Consider the following 23,837-nt stretch of genomic DNA (forward strand, 5'->3'; position numbering starts at 1 on the left):
GCTCTACCACCAAGTAAAAAGTAAAATAAAATAGTTTAAATCATTTCTCTCTTTTTAGGATGCAGTACAACAACTTGCATTTAAAATCTAAATAAATATTTCCAGGCATCTTGCCGATGAAAATTTGAAACAGACGAAAAGTGTATTAAGTTAATTGATTAATCTTATAATATTTAGTTCTTAAAGAGTCTATTATAAATTAAACTTATTTATATAAATAAGCCAATCTTTATGTAAATAATATGAAATAACAAAGTACATGCCGAATACAAAATTTTAGTTATGTTGTGTTATATTAGATTCTAGGAATAATGGTTTCAAAACAGTAATTTGATTATGTTCGTCCTCAAAAATGCCTTAAACTTGTGCTATGAGCACGACAATAGGTCAGCTCTATTGTTCCAGGACTGGATCCAGTCGAACTTTCACACCGCTAGTCGATCCGTTAACCGTTAGCTTATCGAGTCTCCCTAAAACTCACGAAAGTCTTTAGAAATTATTATAACTATTTTTTTTTGTTGATAATATTTTATTATTATTATATAATTAAATACTGAAATAAAAGGGAAATAGAAAGAGTTTACAACTTTCGAAGTATTGAGATAAATAAATACACAGAGAGTTACATAATTATATAAATCGTTAAATGTATACATGATAGATAAGTTATTCTCAAATATCTGTCTGAAATTATATAAAAATAAAAGATAATATCGTATATCGTCTTAGTTGGTTACAGATTATTATGAAGGATAAAACATTTTTTTACACTTAACCAGTTGAAGGAATCCGCCTGATTGTGAGGTGAGATTGTGTAAAGGAATAAAAAATAAACATATTACACGTAATGAGTCTACCGTAATATAGAGTTTTTATTGAACGCTCTATGTTGCTTGGAAATTATTACGCTGTTGATCTTGATAGCAAAACCGGTATAGATGGTCATATTTTCAACTGAAGTTGAATTTATATAATATTTTATCCTTTATAAACGACAGTAAATCAATCAATCAAAAGCTAAATAAACTTTATCTCAGGAGCTATTATACACTTTATCTCATACGTACTTATAATTTACTTCGACAATTAGCCAGATTGAATTAAATGTAAAGCTTACACAGGCTCGGAATGCAATATATGTAAAATATCATACTAATAGAACAATTAAATAACCAGATTTTATGTTATAGTGCAAAGTATCCAATTACATACAATTTATTTCACTTACAATAACTGTATTGAAATCATTGATGATTTTATTGGGAACTTATATTGTGTGTGCAAAAATTTTGCATGCTCAAGATGTAATACGGATGTGATACAGATCTGATATCTTTGGGAAAATATTGATAGAAAAACAAGCACCCACTCGATCGAGGCAATAAACAAACATTAGGTAAAGAGCACTAATAACGTAACGGAAGCATAGATCTAAGTGGTAGAGCATACGTGCGCGTGCGCATAACATGCGCCCATTGATAAAGCTCGCGATTTCAGTCAGTTGGCAGTGCGCCGCCGTCCCGGACGCACGTGTCTCGTTGTTCTCAGTACGTAGCTGTCGCGTGTCCTATCAGAGACCAGTGGCATGGTAATTGTGATAAAATAATAAAAGGATAATAAATAAGCGGACCCCGGGCGCTCGACCGCCCATTGCCTAGCTACGAATAGGTATCGTATTACGTAATGTTTAAAAAAATATATATATTTTATTAATAAATATTTTAAGAGTATGTCATTATTTTTTGTAAATTAAAGATAATTTATTCAAAGCTTATGTCTAAGTAAATCACAACTAGGGATGTTTTTGTTATTGTTACACTGATTAACGGTTCTGTTTCGTATCGTTAAGTTTTATAATAAAATTACCCTGACCATATTATGTTCTATTAATCGTCTAATATCGAGAAACCATATAATAAACCTTACATTTTTCATGAAACGATAACAATTTATAACATAAAATAAATTATTTAAATCCTACATGAAAAGATAATTAATTAGCCTTTAAGATAAATAAAATACATATTATGTTTAAATTTAAATAATATTAAAAATACTATTCCGAGTTCAGAAATTCAATTAAAATCGACATTTGATTTCGCAATTATTCGAATGCATTAGTGTTTCAAAATCGTATATTTAATTTTTAAATGCTCAGATTTAATATTAACACAAATTAAAAATATTTTTTGTACAGTTGATTAATTTGTGAAAAGCCAGGTGCTAAGTGGAATATATTCGATACTTACCGCGAATGCCGACCCCATACAATTCGTAACAAAATACGAGAACTCGACGGCTAAAATTAATTTTATTTACGAGAATTCGTTTAAAATCTCGTCGTTCCTTTATTCATAGGCCTTTGTCAGCGATCTTTATACAATAAATTCAATAAACAGCTTTTTGAACTACCCACTCAAAGCGTTTCATTAAAATAAAATAACACGATTTTCTTATTCCAATTTTTGTCAAGGAACAAAAACCGTGTTAATGAAAATGGAATTACGTAATGTAACTTATAAACGGACTAACTTATTAGGAGAGTTTCTATAATAATGATTTATTAATGATTAGTTTTTGAAGATGTTACAACGATGCTATACGTATAAACTCAACTACATAATAGATTTCGGAGTCCTAATTAAAATTTGCTATCATCCAACAATTAGCGTGTGCGTACATCCTCAGTAAATAGGGCCAGGGTTATGCTACTGTTATCAGTATAGGAACAGCAGAAGGCTAATTTGCGCAATCGCAATCACGTCCGTTGACAGTTACTAAGTTCAGTGTGGGAATTTCGTTTATATTCATAGTTTTTTTTCATTGTGAATCAGTAAATACGTGTAATGAATTAATTAATATCTGTTATATGAGTAAGGTTTCTGGAAGAGTACGATAGAGGTTTTTTCAATATTTAGTGTTCCGACACTAGAGATTTAAAAACCAGTAAAATATTAATGGTAATCCGCGTGGAGGTGGGAAAACAACCAAATAATAACAGCTTTATTAAGGATGGTTAGCATCAGGTGAACGGTTAGCCGTGACAATCTGCCAAATCAAATCATTTTTCTTGCAGTGTTATGAAACTGCTGCACCGACCCCTGATAACTAATATAAGCAAGTGAAGCTTAATATGATATAATCTATGTGTTAAAGAATATTTAGGGTAGAGACAGTTCCTATGTTCAAAATTCAAATCTAAGTTATTTACAGTCTTGTGTTCATTATCAGATTCTGTGCGCCTTTCTTTCAATGTAAATTTTCGTTTTTATTCGTATTTTTATGTAATCAAATAATGTTCAAAAAAAAAAAAACGTGGATTAATAAGCGTAGGATCATTATGAGTTTGTCATGTAAATAAGAAATATACAAGTATGTTATTGAGTAACAAAAATAAAATTTATTAAATTGTAAGCTTTACATTGTTTAATAGAGTTAATAATTCTTTAGACTTCAAGCCTTCTAGGTATTTTCACGTTATTGAGAAGGATATGCTTGGATTGATTTCAGGGAAAACTTGTTCCTTTTTTCTCAAAAGCTGTAAACATATTAAGATTTGCAGCAACCGCTGGCGCCTTATGACAATGATAATTTATTTCATTATTTTAAGAAAGCAAGCACACAAGTAGGAAGTTTCGGTGCGTAGACATTAGTACTGCAGTAGCAGATAAATACGAAATCTATGTGTTATTTGTTGTTACGCCAATTATCTCTGTAATCACATTGTCCATTGGCCACACTCACCGTTTAAACGAAATCACAGAAAAAATAAGTATTACTCGTTGCGAGTAAAATAACTGTTGACTGGGTAACATCGAGATTGACCTGCAGAAAGCAACACTTTATTATACAATTTCAATATTACATTACCCTACGTTTAAAAAATTTTCACCCGTTTATTTGGTTAAAGTATTATTTTTATTGTGATCGAGATCTAATAAAATGTATAATTTGATCTCATATTGTTGTTCATCAATTAATTGAATTTATTCATGAAAACTTAAACAATTTTTTTTCTACATTATCTAAGTCACATTAATAATATTACATTACATATAATTTATTGTTTAATATCTGTTTCCGGCATAAGTTACAGCTCATTATCCGGATGAATCATGTCATGTCGAAGCCTACAAAAGCTCGTCTAATTATTTATTACTCATAAAGCCCTAGGTTCTTATGTCAAGACTCAAATCGACCTTACCCTTTAGTTCCTATTCGGTATGCGTTTGTATTATGCTGGTTTAGTTAAAATTTATTTCTTTATTGTATATAGATATACATCTTATATAATGAAAGTTTTATTTATTGTAACATTAAATTTTGTCGTTTGACGTTTGACAGCGTGCTTCAGTTATACAATTCGCATATCAGAAAGAAATACACAAATAAATTTAGTGTATAATTTCTAAAAGGTATTTGTATACATTTATAGTACTATAAAGATTAACCTTAAATACATTAATTCACTCATTCATTTTTTCAAATATGTATTTTAGCTTTTAACGTGAGTAACGCACCTAATTTTTTAAGCAACTAGTCCGTTAAGAATATAAAAAAAAAAACAAATTAAATCAAATTTTGCAATATTTTATCATACTTTCTTCTTCTAATTTTTAAACTTTTTTTTATCATGTATATTCTGTAACTTAATTATCAAAATATTATTTTATTTAAAATACAATAATTTAAAATATCTTATAGATTTTAACTAAGTTTCATTTATTTTTGCCTCTGTGAATCAAATTCGGATGCAAAAACATACTTTTTCTTTTAGGAACATTAATAGTTCGCTGTCAGCCCTGCGTCTAGGTCTAAGATTAATACGACTGTTGTCATTGGCCTGTATGGGTTAATTTGTCATTGTATTCGCGATTTTACTAGCTCAAACTCAAATACAATGGGATCTCATAAATATGACAGCCGCTGTCAAAATTGATGTTTACTACCCCACGTTAAGGATTATTTTCATCTGGTTCCGTATAAGAAAATTAAGTGTTCGAATGAATTATGAATAATTCGCAGCTGTTTAGACTGTCATTTGTTTATGTGGTAATAAAAACTATCGTCGAAGTGGTTTGAATATTAAAAATAAGGTAAAATAACAAAGACATCGCTAATTCGGTATCAGATTATATAAATGTTTTAAACGAGTTGTGATATTTTAATTATAATGACATTTAAATCGATATATAATTTAAAAATATACATCGATTTAAAAATCTAAATATCGTGTGTTGTAGACAAAAAAAAAATCTTATAGATTGTACCGTATCTATTGTCTCCTCCATCTAAGCTTTAAGCAAGCTTTAGAACAATAGTTCAAAGGGTCATGATCGAACGATATCCACATTGTTAGACCTCATATGTACCGTTGAGCCACCGATAATAAATAAATTCAATATTGATTTAAACTTTTAACTACTAAATTTTGTCTAACCCTTACTATTAGTAGGGGTTTAATAGCGAATGCAATTTATGCAAAACTATAGTTGAAATCTCGTTTTCGTTTCCGTCCAGGATTTTCTGTTAATAACTTCTCAGAAATAGGTTGTTTAAATAGTCAGTATTTACACTCCCGTGTTTCGGAAACCATGTAAAATTGATGGTTTTCTGCCCGATGTTGCGCACACTCCCTTAAAAGTAGCTAGTAGTCGCTGTAGCCGAAATTGGTTTGGAAGTCATGATTACGTCGACAATGTAACTATTATTGTTAACATGATATAGTAATTAGAAACATGATAGTGGTTTTTTAAATTATTTAACTTAACAAACATGCCTACTTTACGCTTAAGATTCACACGTCTTAGATTTGAATCTCAAGATGCTAAATTTTATAAAATTTACCTATTGCAAAAAATCCAATACTTGTTTGTCTGTAATACTTAGTTTTTATTTCACAATATTTAAATGAAACTCATTCACACCTTTGATTATTGTATACTTAATATTATAGCTTAAGGCTTCCTTGAGCAATTTAATTTCGAATGCGAAGATCATTTCTTATGATATCTCCACAGTAAAGTATAATAAATTTCCCAACGCTGGGCAACGGCATCCTCTCATGTCATCCTCTCTTGTAAGTAATGTATTTTCGCGTCTGTTTTTCTCGTTTTATGACGAGTTAAGCCGGTTAGATGTGTACCGCAAAATAATTGCGCTATCAGTGTTTACACTCACATATCTGCTTGGAATTTCTGCTATTTTAATCATATTTACATTCTAATCTACATCTTGCGACATATAATATGTAAAAAAAAATATTAGTAAAAATGTGAACATTTAACTTCTATTAAGGAATAATTACTTTTTGTTTCTCGCCAAATACTTTTACAATAATAAGTATTCATAACAATATCTCAGAAATCTAATAAGAACTGATGGAAGAAACTCAGCAGGTAATTCCAAAAATATTTCACTTATTTAGTTATAAAGGGTAGACTAATATAAAATTGATAGCTTCTTTCTAATATTATCAATATAAATAAGTAATAATTACATAATACTTATTCATTTTGTCACAAATTCAACAAAATAAAGTTTAATAGTACGCAAGCTGTCAACTTTAAAGCTAATATAAAAAAATGAACGCGGATTCCTCGTAATCGTTCAATGAGATGTAACCAAGGCTGCGTTGTCATTATTTGTCTATTTAGGTCTGTTAGAGGAGCATTAGTGGTGCAGTTTTTAAGATAATCTTAAAACTAAGATAAATTGATGAATTGTTCTCAGACTTGATCTTTGATATCATAACCAGGGAATCATTAAGATAACATTTAATTTCATTCCTAATCTGAATTGCGATGCAACGGGAAAAGCTAATATCCCACCAGGTCATGATTATTAGAGTAGTTATTTTTATTTTTTTATGAACATTAAAATATGACATGTTGTTACAAATTATTTATATAAATATGTAAAGGCTTTAGGAAAAGAAATGATATCCTCTTAAAATAATTTGGCCAAGGAGAGACTAGCCAATTGAGCGATATGTATTATAGTTAAGTTATTAAGTTTGTAGGCAAACACAGATATACTCTTTATTCCCCCACCCTCAAAATCCAAAGGGATCTCAAGTCCGATACGACTGCAAAGAGTTCAGGCGTTTTACATTCTTTACGAAAAACACAGTAACTTTGTTACGGCCCGACCAGGAGCTTGATGATAGGACGTAGATTTCTAGGCCCATAAAGCTAGCTACGAAACAAGTAAGGCTGTTAATAGAAAATAATGCATAAATTTAATATAAAAGTTTTTTTAATAAAAATGTTAACAGCTAAATTGTGGAGACTAGGGCTGATTAGTTATGTTACATTGACAGCTTCACTTTTAACATAACCTTTACGCTTAACTAGAGGAAAAAGATAGGAATATTAGTAATTTTTCGAACACAACTATAATAACTTTTATAGATGTAGGAATAAAATCCAGGTCGTGTTAGGCTGATAGAAAAATCCGCAAAAGCTTTTTCGTATAATATTATAAAATACATTGCAATGATCCTTAATAAAGGAGAGGCCAATAAGGGTATTGTGTAGTTTATTATTTGTCTGGAATAATAATTCAAAAAAAGTCATACAACATATTATAGCATCCCGTCTTATTGCCTTCATTGGTGACAGTTTCATTTTTCGTCAAGATAATCTTAATTGCGATACAACGGAGAAATACTGGCTACAAAATTTCAGTTGATTTCCTCCCGGCTATAACTTATACAGTTGCTATTCTTGTATAAATTAGTACAGCATCGGCAGTCTTATTATTGCACTTTCAATTATTTCAGAGCTAAGAGATACCAGCTGGTCACCATGTAGAGATCTTTGTTCACCGAGATCAAGGAAATTGTATGAATGTTTATGCATTAGTTAAGATAATAATATCCCAAGATGTGCTCCATAACATATCTTTGATCTGATAGCCGGCTGCTTCCGTGTGCCCTTTCTTCGACTATGAACAGCTCTCTGTCCTACGTTCGCGTTATGATATATGATACAAGCCAAGTTTGATTTATGAAATTAGGTATTATGATAATGTAATATCATAGGATACAATTATCATTTAAGTTTACACTTTAATGATAATTGTACTAGTATTTGAAGTCATCCTTTTTGTTTGTACTCATCGTAATTAAATCGTTCCTATTAATTTCAAGCCAAGACATCACAATTTATGAATTTAGGTTTTTCATAATGTTTTTTTTTTTACTTTGATTGGATACATTTTCAATACTTTAAAGAATAAAGATATTTTAAAATTTTGAGCCGAAATGAGAATAAATATGGCGGGTTTGAAACCAAACAGGCATACAAGTGCCAAGTTTTCATGTGCTTAATTTGTGTTTATAATATTTATCTCTTGCTCTTCGTCAAAGGTAAACATCATACGGATATGACATAATATACGGATAATATTTATATAATACGGAACCTTGTATGTATAGAATTAAACACATGTGAAATAAATTTTAACCCTTCATTTCAACAAGAGACTACGTAGCAGTTTGACACTCACTGACTGTTACTATTTTACTCCAAATACAAAACCTATGACCAAACTTTGAAGAGGCTGTGTTATGATGGTTATTCAAGCTAATACAACTTATTAGGTGTTATCTACATTCTAACAAGTCACCAATTAACGCCGGTACTACAACCTATAATATGTACAATCAATAGTTTAACGTTTTAGACGTTACTTGTTTAAGCTTAAAGCTAGTCGACTACTGTGTCCAATACGATTTGTCTGTAAGACATTGCCTGAAAATGTGTTGTATTGAAATAATTTGCAACAATCTTACGGTTAAAATTGCTAAATATTTTTTTTATTAAGTGTTCTAAAATAAAGTGAAAAAACACGTAATTTACGTAAGTAATTTAATTAATATTGTAATGGAATTTGAATAAAAATAAAGGAATAAAACACGTGGGGCCTTCAGCAATTTTTAAAATCTAACTAATAAGCTAGCTCTATAAGATTGCACTGATTATATTACGGCTAAATATTATTTTAGCCTACACTACTATTCGCTTTTATGCTCGCTTTTACTAAAAGTGGATATATATTTTTTATTATATTTCCACTTGTAGTATATTTTGCTTGATTTCGTATTCTGCTACTTCATTTCTGAATATATTTAACGACAAATTTCTCTTGTGCGATCTACGATTTTAAACTCGATTAATCGTACGAGCCACATTGGGCGAAAGGTAGGACCTCTCTTTCGGCATCAACCGTAGCCGAAACCTTACAACTAGAATAAGAGCATAGTCCTCCGGGTCGTTTCATGTTCCGAATGTGAAACACGTTAAATAATATCGTCTATCTGCTTTTCGTGCTGTGTTTTGAAATAAACTATTCCTGTGTTTCCGCACATGTGTTTGTAAGTACTCAAATTTTATTTTAAATTGAATTCACACATATATACAAATGTATGTATGTGTGTGTTATTTTATAAATTAAGTAAATTTTTTGTAGAGGGATGTCGTATTTCATTTTATAATGGAAATTTTACTAAAAAAAAAAATGACTGAGATATCCAATTTAAAGTTTTATTAACTAGAACAATTTTTTTCTAATTTTCATCTCCATTGTTACGGATGTCTCTCCGGATCAAATTGTGAGCGGTTACTGAGGAAGAAATAGCATGTATATCTTTTTGTATATTTTTAATTTTTTCCAATATACCTTTTTTAATATTTTTTTTTTATAATTTATATAAGTCCAAGTAATTGCATCACATATTATATAAATTTAGTTATTCGAATGTTTTTCTATTCTGGAAAATAATCTATCGTGTATAAATTCTCTGTCGTAGTTTTGTTATATGTATAGCAAAACTACGACAAGCCGTTTATATATAAATATATATATATATATATATATATATATATATATATATATATATTATTTTAAAACGTATACAAATTTATTCAATATATGAATTATCTCAATGAATTGGTTCTTTTTTGATATTATTAATTAATAATTATGTTATTATAATAGTTTATGAATGACCGTGGCATAAATAAATGATAGATCGCCTAGTTCTAGATAATGCAACTGGACCAAATTTAGGAGTTAATTACTCTAGGGTCATAGAGATAACCTACTTCGTTAAGATTATAGTTAACCGATGTACTTGCATTTTGTTAATTTAGTCTAGAATAACGCATGCGGTTTTTGTGGAATGTAATCAAATCACATTGATGTATTCTACATCGCTGTGTTATATAGCAAAATAGTAAGAGAAATCGTTTAATGCAAAATATGACCGATATGGAATCATGTTACACCAAGAAACATTGTATCTACATTTTAACTTAATCGCGCTTTTATTTATTTTAATTATAATTCTACATCAAACACATTAATGCGGTTTGGGATATTGGATTTTATTAAATAATTAATTACTCTGACAGCTGAGATGGTCTAGTGTTTGGAAAACGTAAACCAAGATAGGCTTGGGTTTCAATCTCACTGAAGGATGAATATGTCTGTATGTAATTTTGATGGGTAAAATAAAGTTAGACCAGACACGATACAATAATTCTATAATACGCAAAGCTATTTATGCTAGAGTCAGATGTCAGAAATATGTATGAATGCAATTATATTAAAATTACAAAAGAGTTCAACTGTAGCCCCGGATTTGTAGAATGACTTGTGGGTGGTTGATACCCTGACGCGATTAAACTGCACTCTACCACCAGTAACTAGTATTTTAAGACAATTACCCAATATTAGACATTTTTTTTAAGAATGTTGACTACTGTATTTCGTTTGTAATGTATGAGACTATCACAAATATCTATGGTCAGCCTCTATTCACCGGTACAGTAACAACTAGCTAATTGATATATTTTCATTTCGTTTTCATCAAAAGATTAAACTCTTTATTCACGAGATAGTTTTACACTTTCATTCGTGAATTTTTTGCGCAAATTTTAGCTAGTGTTTTGGTTACATTGTATATTCTGTACTTGAGTTTTTATTACTCGATTTATGCAAATCATACATCGCAGAATACTTTTTTTAATTAGCTCTGAAGAAAGTCTAATTATTTAATTCTTAAATTCCAAGTAAAAAAGAAACATATGCTACAAATACTAACCGAAAATATTTTTCTTAGAATAATATCAACTTGAAACACTTACGTAATTAACCCCGCGCTCCACTTTAGTTTAGTGTACTGTTTAAAAATCTAATAATACAAGAATCGGGGTCGTCGTACGTGCGTTTGTTTACTTTCTTTAGTTTAAGATGATAATCTATCAAGTTGATTGATGATTTTGATACATTCCGTTTATTTTGTTAATTTATTAGGTCGGGGCTGTTCCAATAATGGAAGCTTTGCATACAAAAGTACATTTCAATAAAATACAATATTCATAATAAATCTCGAGATTTTTTAATGTGAAATATCTCACGGAACCTCTCAGGGGTAAGACCGACTCGTATGGCTCTCTTATGGCATCATGCCGTTTTCCAAACCAGTATGTTTTTAAAAATGCTTAAGGAAATAATGTTTTAGTTTATCTATGTTTGTTTATTCCTTTTCTTCAATTATAAAATCTTTCACTAAACATTAATTTCGATGTTTCATATCTCTAGGTCATACCGCGACGATATTTTTAATACAATAAACGAGTCTTCGATGTTCGTAAAATATTTCATTGATATTCGTAGTCGCGAAACATTGTAATAGATATCATTTTTTTTTTTTTTTTTGATAACATGTTACTCACTAATAGTTAAATAGATGTACAATTATTTTAGATAGTGAAACATATATACTAATCCTGCTAAATCTAGATTAAATCTAATCTAATAATGTCTTCCTGAGTGATTTTAGCAATGGCAACTGCGCAAGCTACTGCCACCGAAAGACTTTGGCACTGTGAGAAAATAATATTAACCAACCCTCATTATCGCCAATGCGCTATCAACCTTCGGAGTAAATTGGATCAGTAAGATATGATCTCTCTTTCTTTTATTCCTGAAGTACACAGCAATTCGTATAATGTTTCTGTTTTAGTGGTAAAATATATGATAAGTGGCAGGTATCTACCTAGGTTTGTATAAAGCTCTAACACGAAATATATAAAATAAAACTTAAAAGTTATATTATCGATGATTTCGGATATATTAGTCAAAGTCAAGTCAAAGTCAAAAATCTTTATTCAATATAGAAGTGTTTACATTTGCTTTTTGATAGTCAAAAATCTACCACTAGTGTTAAGCCGTTTCGTTTTTTAATTACGTTCTCCAAAGAATACTAAAGAAAATATTATGATTGGGCATAATTGAAAACTGTGTTGTAACAACATTAGTAGACACGTTTGATAGCACAGATAAGCTTATTAAGGCTTGTACAGTTATTCGCATAATGCTCTTAACTGGTTATATTTTTGAAGAATCATCGGATAATCATTCATCAATCATTTAACATCAACGTCGGACGCCAGGCGCCTCGCTGTCTACTTGTCAGAGTTCGACGACCTAAAAATATTTTATTTTAATTTTAATAACAGTTAATTTAGTTTTTTTTTAATAATAATAATAAAAAAATATTCACGCAAAAATTAAACATATTAAAAAGAAGTTTACATATAATATTTGATGTAACGAAATAAGTATTCCTTTAATTAAAAGTTGTAAGTAGTCTATTTATTTTAACAAGAGTGAAACTTAATATCCTTTATGGATTATTTATATAACCTGTGTTAAGGCTTTAGCTTAATTATCCTTAACACACTTAATTTTTTTGAGAAAATTAAAAGTAACACAGTATCACATGATATTATAAAATTGATAAGCATTTGCAAATGATACGCATAATCTACTTTTTTTTTCATTTGAAATTACTTATAATTAAACGATCAAATTTTAATTTTTGTAATAGGTCTTGTATGGTTTCATCTGGTTAGAATATATTCACCTCGATTTAACGCGTAAGTGTCATAAGAACTCTTGTTAAACACTATCGATTGAGTGAAATCGAGTAATCAGCGGCCATATAATATGTATTGTGACGGAGAAGTGATCACCTTGCAAAAGTATTCTCAAAGAGGCATCAGTCAGACCAACGAAAGTTAAAGTTTGCCAAATCTGTTTTTCATGCAGTAGGCAACTGCACCGACATTACATATTGCAAGCGAATTAAAATTGTTCTAGACCATCTGCATACCTTCGAAATCCAATCGAATTCAACCCAGATGATTAAGGCAGTTGTTTAAGGCTCTTACCACTGCGTCTTATAAGTAGTCATTAAATAAAAAAAGAATATGCTCTACTTCAATATGACTATGAAGTAGGAATATGTAAAAACATGAAATTGGAAACATTTATTATTTTAAACTTTTCTATTTAAATATTCTATTTCAAGGCTAATTCTATGAAACATTTTTCTACCAAACATTTAGTTTATGTTTTATCGATTTGAATGTTTTGCAGAGCACTATTTCAGTTGAATGTATCGATTTTTTTAGGTCAAGAATACAAACGAAATTATCAGAACCTAAATTACTGACACAATTAGAAGTGAATTCTTTCAAAAATAGGTCACCTCTATAAGCTGTTCTGATTGTTTGTTAACATTCAACAAATAAGAAAACTTACAATTAGGACATAAAATCTTCGAAAAAAACTCACACACTCTAGTTTTATAACGCACTGATTGAATTAAAAAAGAACAACATTGCACTGTATATAAGAATCACTTGTATGTGCCTAGCAAGGTTAGTTTAACCAAATCTAGGAATGCAATTAGAACATCCTCCAATTATGGCATCAAATTGAAACTTTGTAAGTATTAATAAGAACAATACAATAACTTCTTTTGCTATCAAGATGATCTGCAGCTGCAGTGCAGCTTTTATGGCTTCTAGTATTCCGTCGTTTTTGGATTAATTTGGTTTGTCATGAAGCGTCCGATAATAATTCAATTTTTTTATAATCGTTTTGAATACTCACAATTTTATAAGTTATATTAAATATCTATTAAAATATACAGATTATTAAAAGTCCATATCTAATTATGAAGTGAACATTCGAATGGAATTCCACTAAAGTTGTAACCGATAAATCTTAAACAACAATTAATCTAAAGAATTAACATAAATGATACACCGGCGTGTTTTGAAAAGAGTATTATTAATTACACGTGTAGCTTGAATCTTAATTAATGTACGACGTTATAAAATGAACCATTGCTCGCTATTAAGGGGTAACATTATTCGAATTCGGAATACGTTTCATTTGTTTATTATGTTTTCGATCATCACAAAATTTTGTATAGCTGTTGTCCGGAGTCTGTACTCCAAAGTAGTTTGTGTGAATTTCTGTAAATATGTTATTATTAAATATGTTAGTGTATCTAACAACTGCTTACCTCATACGCAGTCGAGGTAAGCTGTGAGTGGAAATTAGATACTCGTTAAAATATATTAAGTTAGCTTATTATAATTATACGCATTCCATCGATATATCATTTTTTTTTCCCCATTTCCCCAAAATTTAACTAAAGTAACTTAATAACTTTTTTATTTAACTTATCTAAATACTAATTAGACACAGCAGTAAAACACACATAGACAGTATTTAATAATTATAATATCACAAATAAATTTTTGTACGTAAAATCTTGCTTCTCCTTAAAATAGTACATCACTATAATATTAAAAAAATAGGATCGGAATCCTGTTGTAGAGAACAGATAGGATAATGAACGCGTATAGGTTTGTTTATTTGTGTGTATAACTGATGCGCGGGCGTAGCATGCGTTAATAACCGGCCAATTGGGGACGATCGATTTTAAGCGCCGACTCACATCGGGGAGCGGAGCGTGTAGCGGGTTTATACAATATGTTTAACTACAAATTAAAATATATCTAAAATCCAGTCTTCAAAAAATCAATCGCGCTATTTTTATCCGTTTTCCTTAAGTTACACAGTTACATTTTTATTAAATTTGGATGATTAAGGGCATTGTAATATTTTCCTCGGTATAAAATGTTGTTATTTCAATACAAGCCTTACTTTACTTTTAATTCTCTAAACAAACGTAATTTTTTGCATAAACATTTATAATCATTCTCAATTCAAAAATTTGGTTTTTCATAGTACACATATGAGTTCAAATGTCGTTTACAAATTTTGGCACTTGATTTCAAGTATAAAAGGTTCTTATAAATATATATAATTAAAAAAAAATTGAGACTTGTGATACATTTATTTAAATATTACGATAAAAGAGCGAAACTGTGTATTATAAATTATATATGTATACATAAAAACATTTATACGTATCGCTAAGCGTTGTGTAACACGACCTCACATCTTGAAATTGATCTAAAGCGCCGACGCATCCTGCAGTCGCATCGTGTAATAACGGCACGCACGCGCACGCACTCTTGACGCACATCGATGATCGACTCGAGTATGTGACACTCAGGAAATTCAGGACAGGAATTCTAATGAGACGAGACGTATTTATATTGTTAAAGCTAGTTTAAGATCTTCCTTGACCCGTCACGACTTCGCGGATTATTTTTTATTCTGAGATATTTTTTAGGAATCAAAAGATCATTTGTGCCACAAATGATCTTATCAGATGTCACATATACGTATGTTACGTATACAGCAATCTTTTACAGATTATACCTAAAGTTACAATATTACGGTTACGGTACGGTACGGTTATAATTGCCTAGTTTGGTAACTTGTTTTTTTTTTATTAAAAAGTTTAGATTTAGCATAATTATATAGATGTGATAATTTATTGTCTAAATTTAAGCTCATCTAACTGCGAATCACACGTATATATGTATATGACATAATTTCGCGCTGTGTCTTCTGGTATAAGTTTCATGAACATGGCTTTAGGATTTTTTTTAAATAAGACATTACAAAAAAGTGTCTCCGCATTTGTCAAGATTAATTAAGATAAATGGCGTTTTGGAGAAGGTTTTAGTATTTCACGCTTCTCAGCTTAATCCTCTTTCATTTAAGACTGTTAACGTGACAAGCGTAAAAGCCATGTTATTGTTTAATTATAATTTAATTCTTCTTAGCATCTTGTATTTCTTAGTATTCAAGAAGAGCCCAATTTGTAGGCATTGAACACGAACGCTAAAATAATGTTTATATATTTATAAAGCAAGTGACCTTTTAGTAAAAAAAATGTTTTATTTATCTCGATGCATTAAATATCGTTATCGTGTTAAAGAGTTATATATTGTGTATTATACTTATGAACAAACTTGGTTCTATATTTTTATTTATATATTACTTGTTGACTTGTTTAAACTCGACGACGTAATGGTAGTTCTAAGCAAAATAGGATTTACAAATATTTTTTTATTTATTATTTTTATATATACCTAGCTGATCGACCCAACTTCGTATGAGTAAAATTCATATTAGTTTACCCGTTGCATTACCCCCTTTAAGTCTAAATAAAAAAATAATCCTTTTTTAGGTGATGCTTACATTATGGAATATACTTTTGTTCTAAATTCCAGGTATATAGCTGGAATTGTCTATTGAGACTTAATAGTTTTAGCGTTGATACGCGTCAGGATAAACGAGTTTATAAGTGTAGATTTTATTTAAATAAGCGCGATTTTACTCATTCATAATGTTGTCTCGCATTCATTAAAACAATTTTTACTATAAATAATATATCAGATTTATAAAGCTTAGTATGTTTTATATATAGTTTTTGTTTTATATATATAGTAACAATTAGTAACAGTATATCTACTATTTGTGGGTAGAGACCTACTGTCCTCTTGAACAGAAGATTGACTTACGGATAATTAAGAAAAAAAAATCCCAGTCACTTAAATGCTTATTACATCAAACGTCTACGTTTTTAAATTGTCTTTCAATTTGCTGTATTTAGCGTTGGACTCTATATTATAAAATACTTGTGTATTGTACGAAATTATCATGCCCTTCAGATTTTTCTAAAGAGTAAATAAATTAAAATATTTAATAAATTGTATATATTTTTATTGGAAGATTGCTGAATCCTAAAACGTTGAGAAAAGAAATGACATATGATTAAGTAACAAGTAACAACACCCGTAACAATGACCTCTGAGATAATAATACTGCATTTATCGTTTATAATTAATGTTTTTATTGAACCCGGTATATAGGACAGCGATTATAAGATTTGTTACCATATAATATAATCATATTTATTCGCACAAATTATTTTATAACTGACTACGCCTCGCGGATTCATCGATTGTTTTTGGTTTTAACAAATATATGTACATGTTTATTGGTATTGCTATTGTATGAAATAGGTAGGTTTTAATTATTGTGAATGATTTTGTAACAGATATAGCATATCCGATAAGATGACACAAATTCGTGATTTTTTTAATAACTCGCATATGGAATAAAACCATTTTTGACATTAACTTAAGTTACCTATACTAATATTATAAATGCAAAAATGACTCTGATTTTTACTATTGGATGGCCAAATCACTGAATCGAATTAGATGAAATTTGTTATAAAGCAAGCTTGAATCCTAAGGAAGGACAATGGCTATTTTATATACCTGACGACCAATCCCTTAAACGCGAGCGAAACCGCGCGCGACAATTAGTATTTATATGGTTTCGTATCGAACTGCCTCACTATATCAGCTCGCTTGGTTGGTTATACAATATGTGTCTGCAGGTTAAAAAAATATATTTTGGTTAAAATATTATCATACTATGTAAATACAGGTGTACGCTTTATTTGTTTGTGAGTCATATAGTTTTATGAATTTAACCATAATCTACATTTTGTAATCCAAATATAAACTTTCACAAAATGTTTGTAATTTCAAAAACAGAAAGACCTATATGAATAGGTATGAAGTATATTTATGATTCCTATATTTTTCGGAAAGTATAGAATAATGTCTGAAATTCTAGACGAAGATTCAAAAAAACTATACTAGTATCACATGATCAAGGAATAAATCACGACAATTTATGTATGTACTACAATTGATAAGTTTTAAAAAAATATTAATTTGTGTTAAAATATTTTATAACTAAATTAACCATAATTAATAATAATAGTATATTAAAATAAATTTTATTTGTAAGTAAAAATTATCGTCCCCATTTTGCTATTCGGAACAATAGTTTTAAAGATACAAGAAGAGATTTAAGAAGAAAAGACGTGAGCGTGCGTTAAGATATTTTATCACAGTGCGGGCAAATTGTTCGCTTGGCTGGATATTTGATGGAGATTGTATTATAATACCCATTTGATTGCATCATATTGCTTTAATTATAATATGGTATAACATTAATTTCACTAATAAGACAAATTCGGTTACCTAGTACTACATTATTTAGATTAGTTGGAAACATTTTGTGGTGAAATTAATTCAAGGTAAGGTAAACTTTGGTGGGAATATGGAATCCACACAAACAATTTCGTACAAATAATTAGTTAATATAATTCAATTCAAAAAATATGATTACATTATTTTTATACTTTAAGCGAAGGTTATAAGTCAAATTCTGAATGAGTTTTATAATAATTCAGTGCGTAAAAATATCACGATGAATTTCGGCCACATGTGAATCCGTTACACCGCTGATTAGCAAAATGGCCGAATAAGTAGTCCTTTGTCCATCTGTAAAATTTTAAATAATGCCTTCCCTTAAAAAAAATACTTTCAATAAAAACTTTTTAATACTTTTGACCCGTTGGACTTACTGCATGTCAACTTGGGTGGGTACAACTCATTAATCATTTATCATACTTGTATTATACAACACGAATAAATTTGCGTGTAACTGTTTGAATGGTGAGTGAGCTAGTGTAATTAAATCCTATAATATATATAAAAATAAGTTTTTTTATTGACAATGGACATATTTTCGTCATCGTAAGTTTAAAATATCATAAGCGCTCAGTTATTATGATAAATATTCTACAAGCATCAATTCCAACATTTGAATTACTTAGTTTCATTGTTTTTAATCTTTACTGAATCCTTTTTTTTATCAACAGCCACAATCACATCAGCAATAATAATATCGGAAATTAACTTGTCGGAATGTTTTTCAATGATCTTTCATAACACATCGAATATTGCTTCACGTATTACGAATTCTTCTAAATCATTCCCAGTAACGCCTACAAGACTGCACTGATATAGAAGATAATCGAAATTGATCCAAATAGGTTACCATTAAAAATACACTTTATAGACATTGATACAAGGACTAAAATTGTATGAAATAAAATTTTTATTTCTGTTTTTAACTATGTGTTTATACAACGTCAAAATGTTCATACTTTAAGTGTTTAGGGAGAGTTCGTTTAATACTATTCATTTTTATCAAGGTTACTTGTTTATTTATTTTAAGGATACTTTATACGAAAGTTTTACCGATACGTCAGTGTTACGTTTCTTTTTTATTTTATTACTAATACTAAAAAGAGAGCATTGATTCGTTTTGGCAGTTTTTCGATCGTATCTTTTGAATTTAGAAGTACTTATAAGTTTAAATATAATATTAATAACGATTTTATATGTGCTATCCTGATTTATAAATATTAAATATACATTAGCAGCAATAATATTTTGTCTGAGATATATACATATATTTTTAAAAAAAACTTGTTAAGTTTCCAAAAAAAGGTGGCATGAGTAATAAATGAAAAATGTATTTTTTTTTAATAATAATATTATTACAGCGACAGAGGGCCAAGGTCGCTCGGTAAAATGTTTCCAAAGCTAGTGGTAACGGTCGGTAGTGCGGAAGATGGGTGGTGGGCGGCAATGGACCAATGAGTCAGATGCGCTAGAGTCGAGCGACACTTGTTCATACCTACTCTTACCGTTTATCTATAATAATACTAGCCGTTACCCGCCCGCTCCTCTCAGCGTAAATTAAGTGTGTAAGGATTCATGACTAACTAGAAAATATCCGGCGAGCTTCGCGTTTTTTCTGAAAATAATTAACCGATGCGAATCGTGCGCCACTTCTTTTACATTGACAAGGTCGTTTGTCGTAAAGGCCTTTTCGTAATGAATGAACAGCAAATGAAAGTGAAAAGTATATACGTACGAGACAAACTAAGGAATAATTATTTCACATTATTAAAAAAAAAGTCACGATATAGTCGATTTATTCTAATGGCCATATTGGAATCCTATCAAGATGGTAAGGAGGTTGTAATTGTAACAAATATTACAAATTTTGGAAAACATGAATGTTGTTAATATTTTAATCAGAATATGTTAAACTGTTAAATAAAACGGATTAAAAATTTTACATTAATCAGATCGTCTAAAGACGTAACAATGCAACGTCACGTGGCTATGACTGACTTAATATTGGTAATCACTTCATATTATAACATAAAATCTCTCCGCCGAGTTTGTCTGTCTATCTTAATTCGATTAACTCAAAAACTACTAGCGTAGAACTCATTAGGTTTTGTTTATATAGTCTGAAATATGATGATGATTGTAGAAGTCGGAAAAAATAATGCTGAATGTACCTTTAATGGCGTACACCGCGTAAACCAATATATTTATAGTTATGTGTGTACGGTTTAAACTTTTTATGCATTTCCTTCAGTTCCTTATTCTAACCGTGTGTAGCCGGTATGTGTAGTTACCAGTAACTAGTAATATGATATATTTTTTTATATTATTTCACTGTTTCCTATACGGATGTAAGCAGAAAAAGAATATTAAATTTTCTATTATATGACAAAATGAAATTAATTTCCTAGTTTTAATTATGATGATGATAGGTATTCATTTAAAAAACAGTAGATTCATTGATTCAAATTATTTCCTATATGAATATACTACATAATGAATAAATAACTACAAGAATGAATAAATCTCTTAAATTAAATATAACTAACCGAGAAACAATTAAAAAATAAACGTTTTAAACAATTGTAATGAGAGTGATTGTAGAGAGAGAGATGTAGTGCAATAGTGCGGGTCGTCGCACCGTGTTATCATTTCGGCACGGATCCCTCCCCCCGCCCTGCCTGCCCGCGCCCTATCGTATCTCCGCTGTACTATGAGCGATGCTGTAGTGATTCTACTCATTATGATAAACAACCATTACCGAAATTCTGCTATCTCCTATCAACATTATTAACACTTAATCGTTATAATATAAAAACAGAAATAGATTAATAGAATTGAAAATATTAACCGTCTTCATAATAATCTTAATCATTTTTCGATATTTTTTTTATCATGATAAAGCATGTTAATTGTATTCCAGGGTGATGGTGGCGTGATGAGGCTGCTGCTAGTGACACTAGCGCTGCTCCTCGGCGCCGCGGCGGACCCGCGACTCCCGCAGAGCACGCCAAGACCGCGACACTGGTCGCGAGGCGCACGTACGCTAGCCGATCGCGTACCTACACAATTTGTCGGGTAAGCTTAAACCTACTTTACCTATGTTCGATTAATTACAGTTTGCAAGTTATTAAAAATCTCTCTGCTGGACCATGACCTTCCTTTGAAAGCCTAATTTACCTAATTTTGTTCAAATGCCATGTTTTCCTTCACCGCCAAACAAGATATGAGAAGTAAATATAATTAGCCTTTAATACATTTATTTTATATTTCATATATATATCTATACTTCAATCAAAGATTTTTGTACACAATTGCCATTTTTATCTACTAGGCTATCTCAGTTACGTGAAAAACAAATGATATTTATGAGGACTTAATAAAGCTATTTGTTACTATGCTCAAAACTTAGTTCTAATACAAATAACCAATCGAGGCTCAGTGACGCGTGCTGGCCGTATCAGTGCTTTTTTCTATTACAAAATAGTTCACGTATAAATTAAATCGGACTTACATTTATGGAAATCATCGCAAATATCTACGAATGGGATCACTTGATTCAGAGAAACGTGAGTCACGTTCAATAAGTGAGAGAATGCAGCGGCGAAGGCGCAGGCGCAGCTAATCGTGGGTGCATCGATCTTGTAGCGCGTGGACGTTCGGGGAATATTTAGAATATTGATCTAGGTTTACCATTTCTCGATGCAAAAATCCTTCTGTTTTGCATATTATATTTATATATGATTAAGATGTATTATTTATAATTAAATTCACTATTCAAATATATTATCGCTCATATCATAGTATCGCTTTGTTGGCACGGACATCGAGTATCATAGAGAAAAAATGCCAATTTCTTAGACTTCTGACTAAATATTTATAGTTAATGCAACGTTTTCTTTCCTATATTCAGGTTTTTATGTTTATCTTGTTTATTTTCTATTATATGAAAATATTTTTTTATTGTGCAATAATGAGGATATAATATTAATATTTTATAAGATACATAAAATAATTCGTTTAAAATTCTTTAACACAAGCAAATAAATAACGTTCGTACATATCGAAGTAACTATACTAGTAGAGGGAATGATGGTTAAAGTTCCTACACTTATCCCTTGGGAGGTTACACGACCTTGGCTAAATAACCTGTCCCAGTGAACCTTGGTTGTTCCGCTCTTTCGCTTCGGACCCGAAATTTGTAAGCGTGAAAATTAACAAGGCGTGACCACCCACTATTCTACGCAGTGTTATCTTACGGAGTATACAATTCGGCTGTAACCTTTGATGATACGAGCGACACTATTACGATATTCGGTTCAAAGGGTGTACACAACTAACGTTTCATTCTATTCTTAGATCTGATATGTTTTATAGTATTTTTACTTGAATTTAGTTTGTATATTAGTTTCGAATTATATGCAAAGCTAAAGGACCAGTGTTATCCTTTGTTCAATATGCATTCATTTCCTAATATGTCATTCCATTTGACCTACATTCAGAATTGCCTTCAAAAACCGTAGCAAATTGATCATGATGCTTTAATTTAGACAGCTGATTTTATTACAAGGTTATTTATTACACATGTTGATGAAAATTGTTCTGTGTTATCGTATTTTATTATTAATATTATACGTTTTCAATGTCTTCTTCCAAGTCGGTAATTTACATACAAATATCCTTTACTGTTGTGTTTGCTAGATGTAATGATGGTTATGGTTTAATTTAATTATAGGATTACATAAGATTAGTGTCATATCGGTGTGAGTGTTACTCGAGTAATTACTCAGCCAGTCAGTAATTGTATGACATCCCTAATGGGATGTTCTGGTTCTGTTCTGATCCTTGCATTGTCAACCGATCCGATTTTATTTTCTGTAGATTCTATATTTGAATGCCTATATCTTTGTCCTAAGCTACCGGAATATTAAATTTAATTACAATCGCTTCAGTAACTTGATCGTGATATAAAAGAACAAACAGCCGGGGTAATTTTGCATTTATAATATAAGTATTGATATAGTTTCTGTTTATACAAAAGGTACCTATGTAACAATTTATTTATGAATAGTTATGTTACCATGGAAACAGTAGCAGAAAAAATAATAAGACCGTAAAATATTACGAATTATATTTTTTTACGCTCTCCTATAAACTTTTGCAACAATGGTCACTACCACAAAGGTATAATAGAGGTCGATTTTATGTTACCCAACAAACAAACTAAAACTCCGTAGAGTCATTAACATAATGTCTTATGTCATTTTATTGCTTGCTTACAAAATCCTATCAAGTAATTAAATTATTATCATCCGTTTCTGAATGAAGTATAAACATATGATAATTATGCCTGTTATTTTGTAATTTACTGTCGTAAGAAAGATTCTTCATACATAAAAATAATGGTTTGTATGTTCATCCCTCGTGCGTTTCTAAACTATTCATCCGATTGTGATGAAACTTTACTGAGGTTTT

General features: G+C 30.1%; 1 protein-coding gene across 3 annotated transcripts in view; it reads left to right on the forward strand.

Moving 5' to 3' along the window:
- The first annotated feature begins 1,516 nt into the window (after nt 1–1,516).
- LOC125067943 (fibrillin-1-like) overlaps nt 1,517–23,837 on the forward strand; it is a 43,968-nt gene continuing 21,647 nt past the window's right edge. For all 3 annotated transcript variants that reach the window (XM_047676861.1, XM_047676863.1, XM_047676862.1), the window contains exons 1-2: nt 1,517–1,588; nt 21,286–21,440. In XM_047676861.1, coding sequence (XP_047532817.1) covers nt 1,586–1,588; nt 21,286–21,440 — 158 coding nt within the window. In that variant the 5' untranslated portion in view covers nt 1,517–1,585. The remainder of the gene's footprint in view (nt 1,589–21,285; nt 21,441–23,837) is intronic.

This window comes from Vanessa atalanta, chromosome 12 (genome assembly GCF_905147765.1).
Source record: "Vanessa atalanta chromosome 12, ilVanAtal1.2, whole genome shotgun sequence".
Classification (NCBI taxonomy): domain Eukaryota; kingdom Metazoa; phylum Arthropoda; class Insecta; order Lepidoptera; family Nymphalidae; genus Vanessa; species Vanessa atalanta.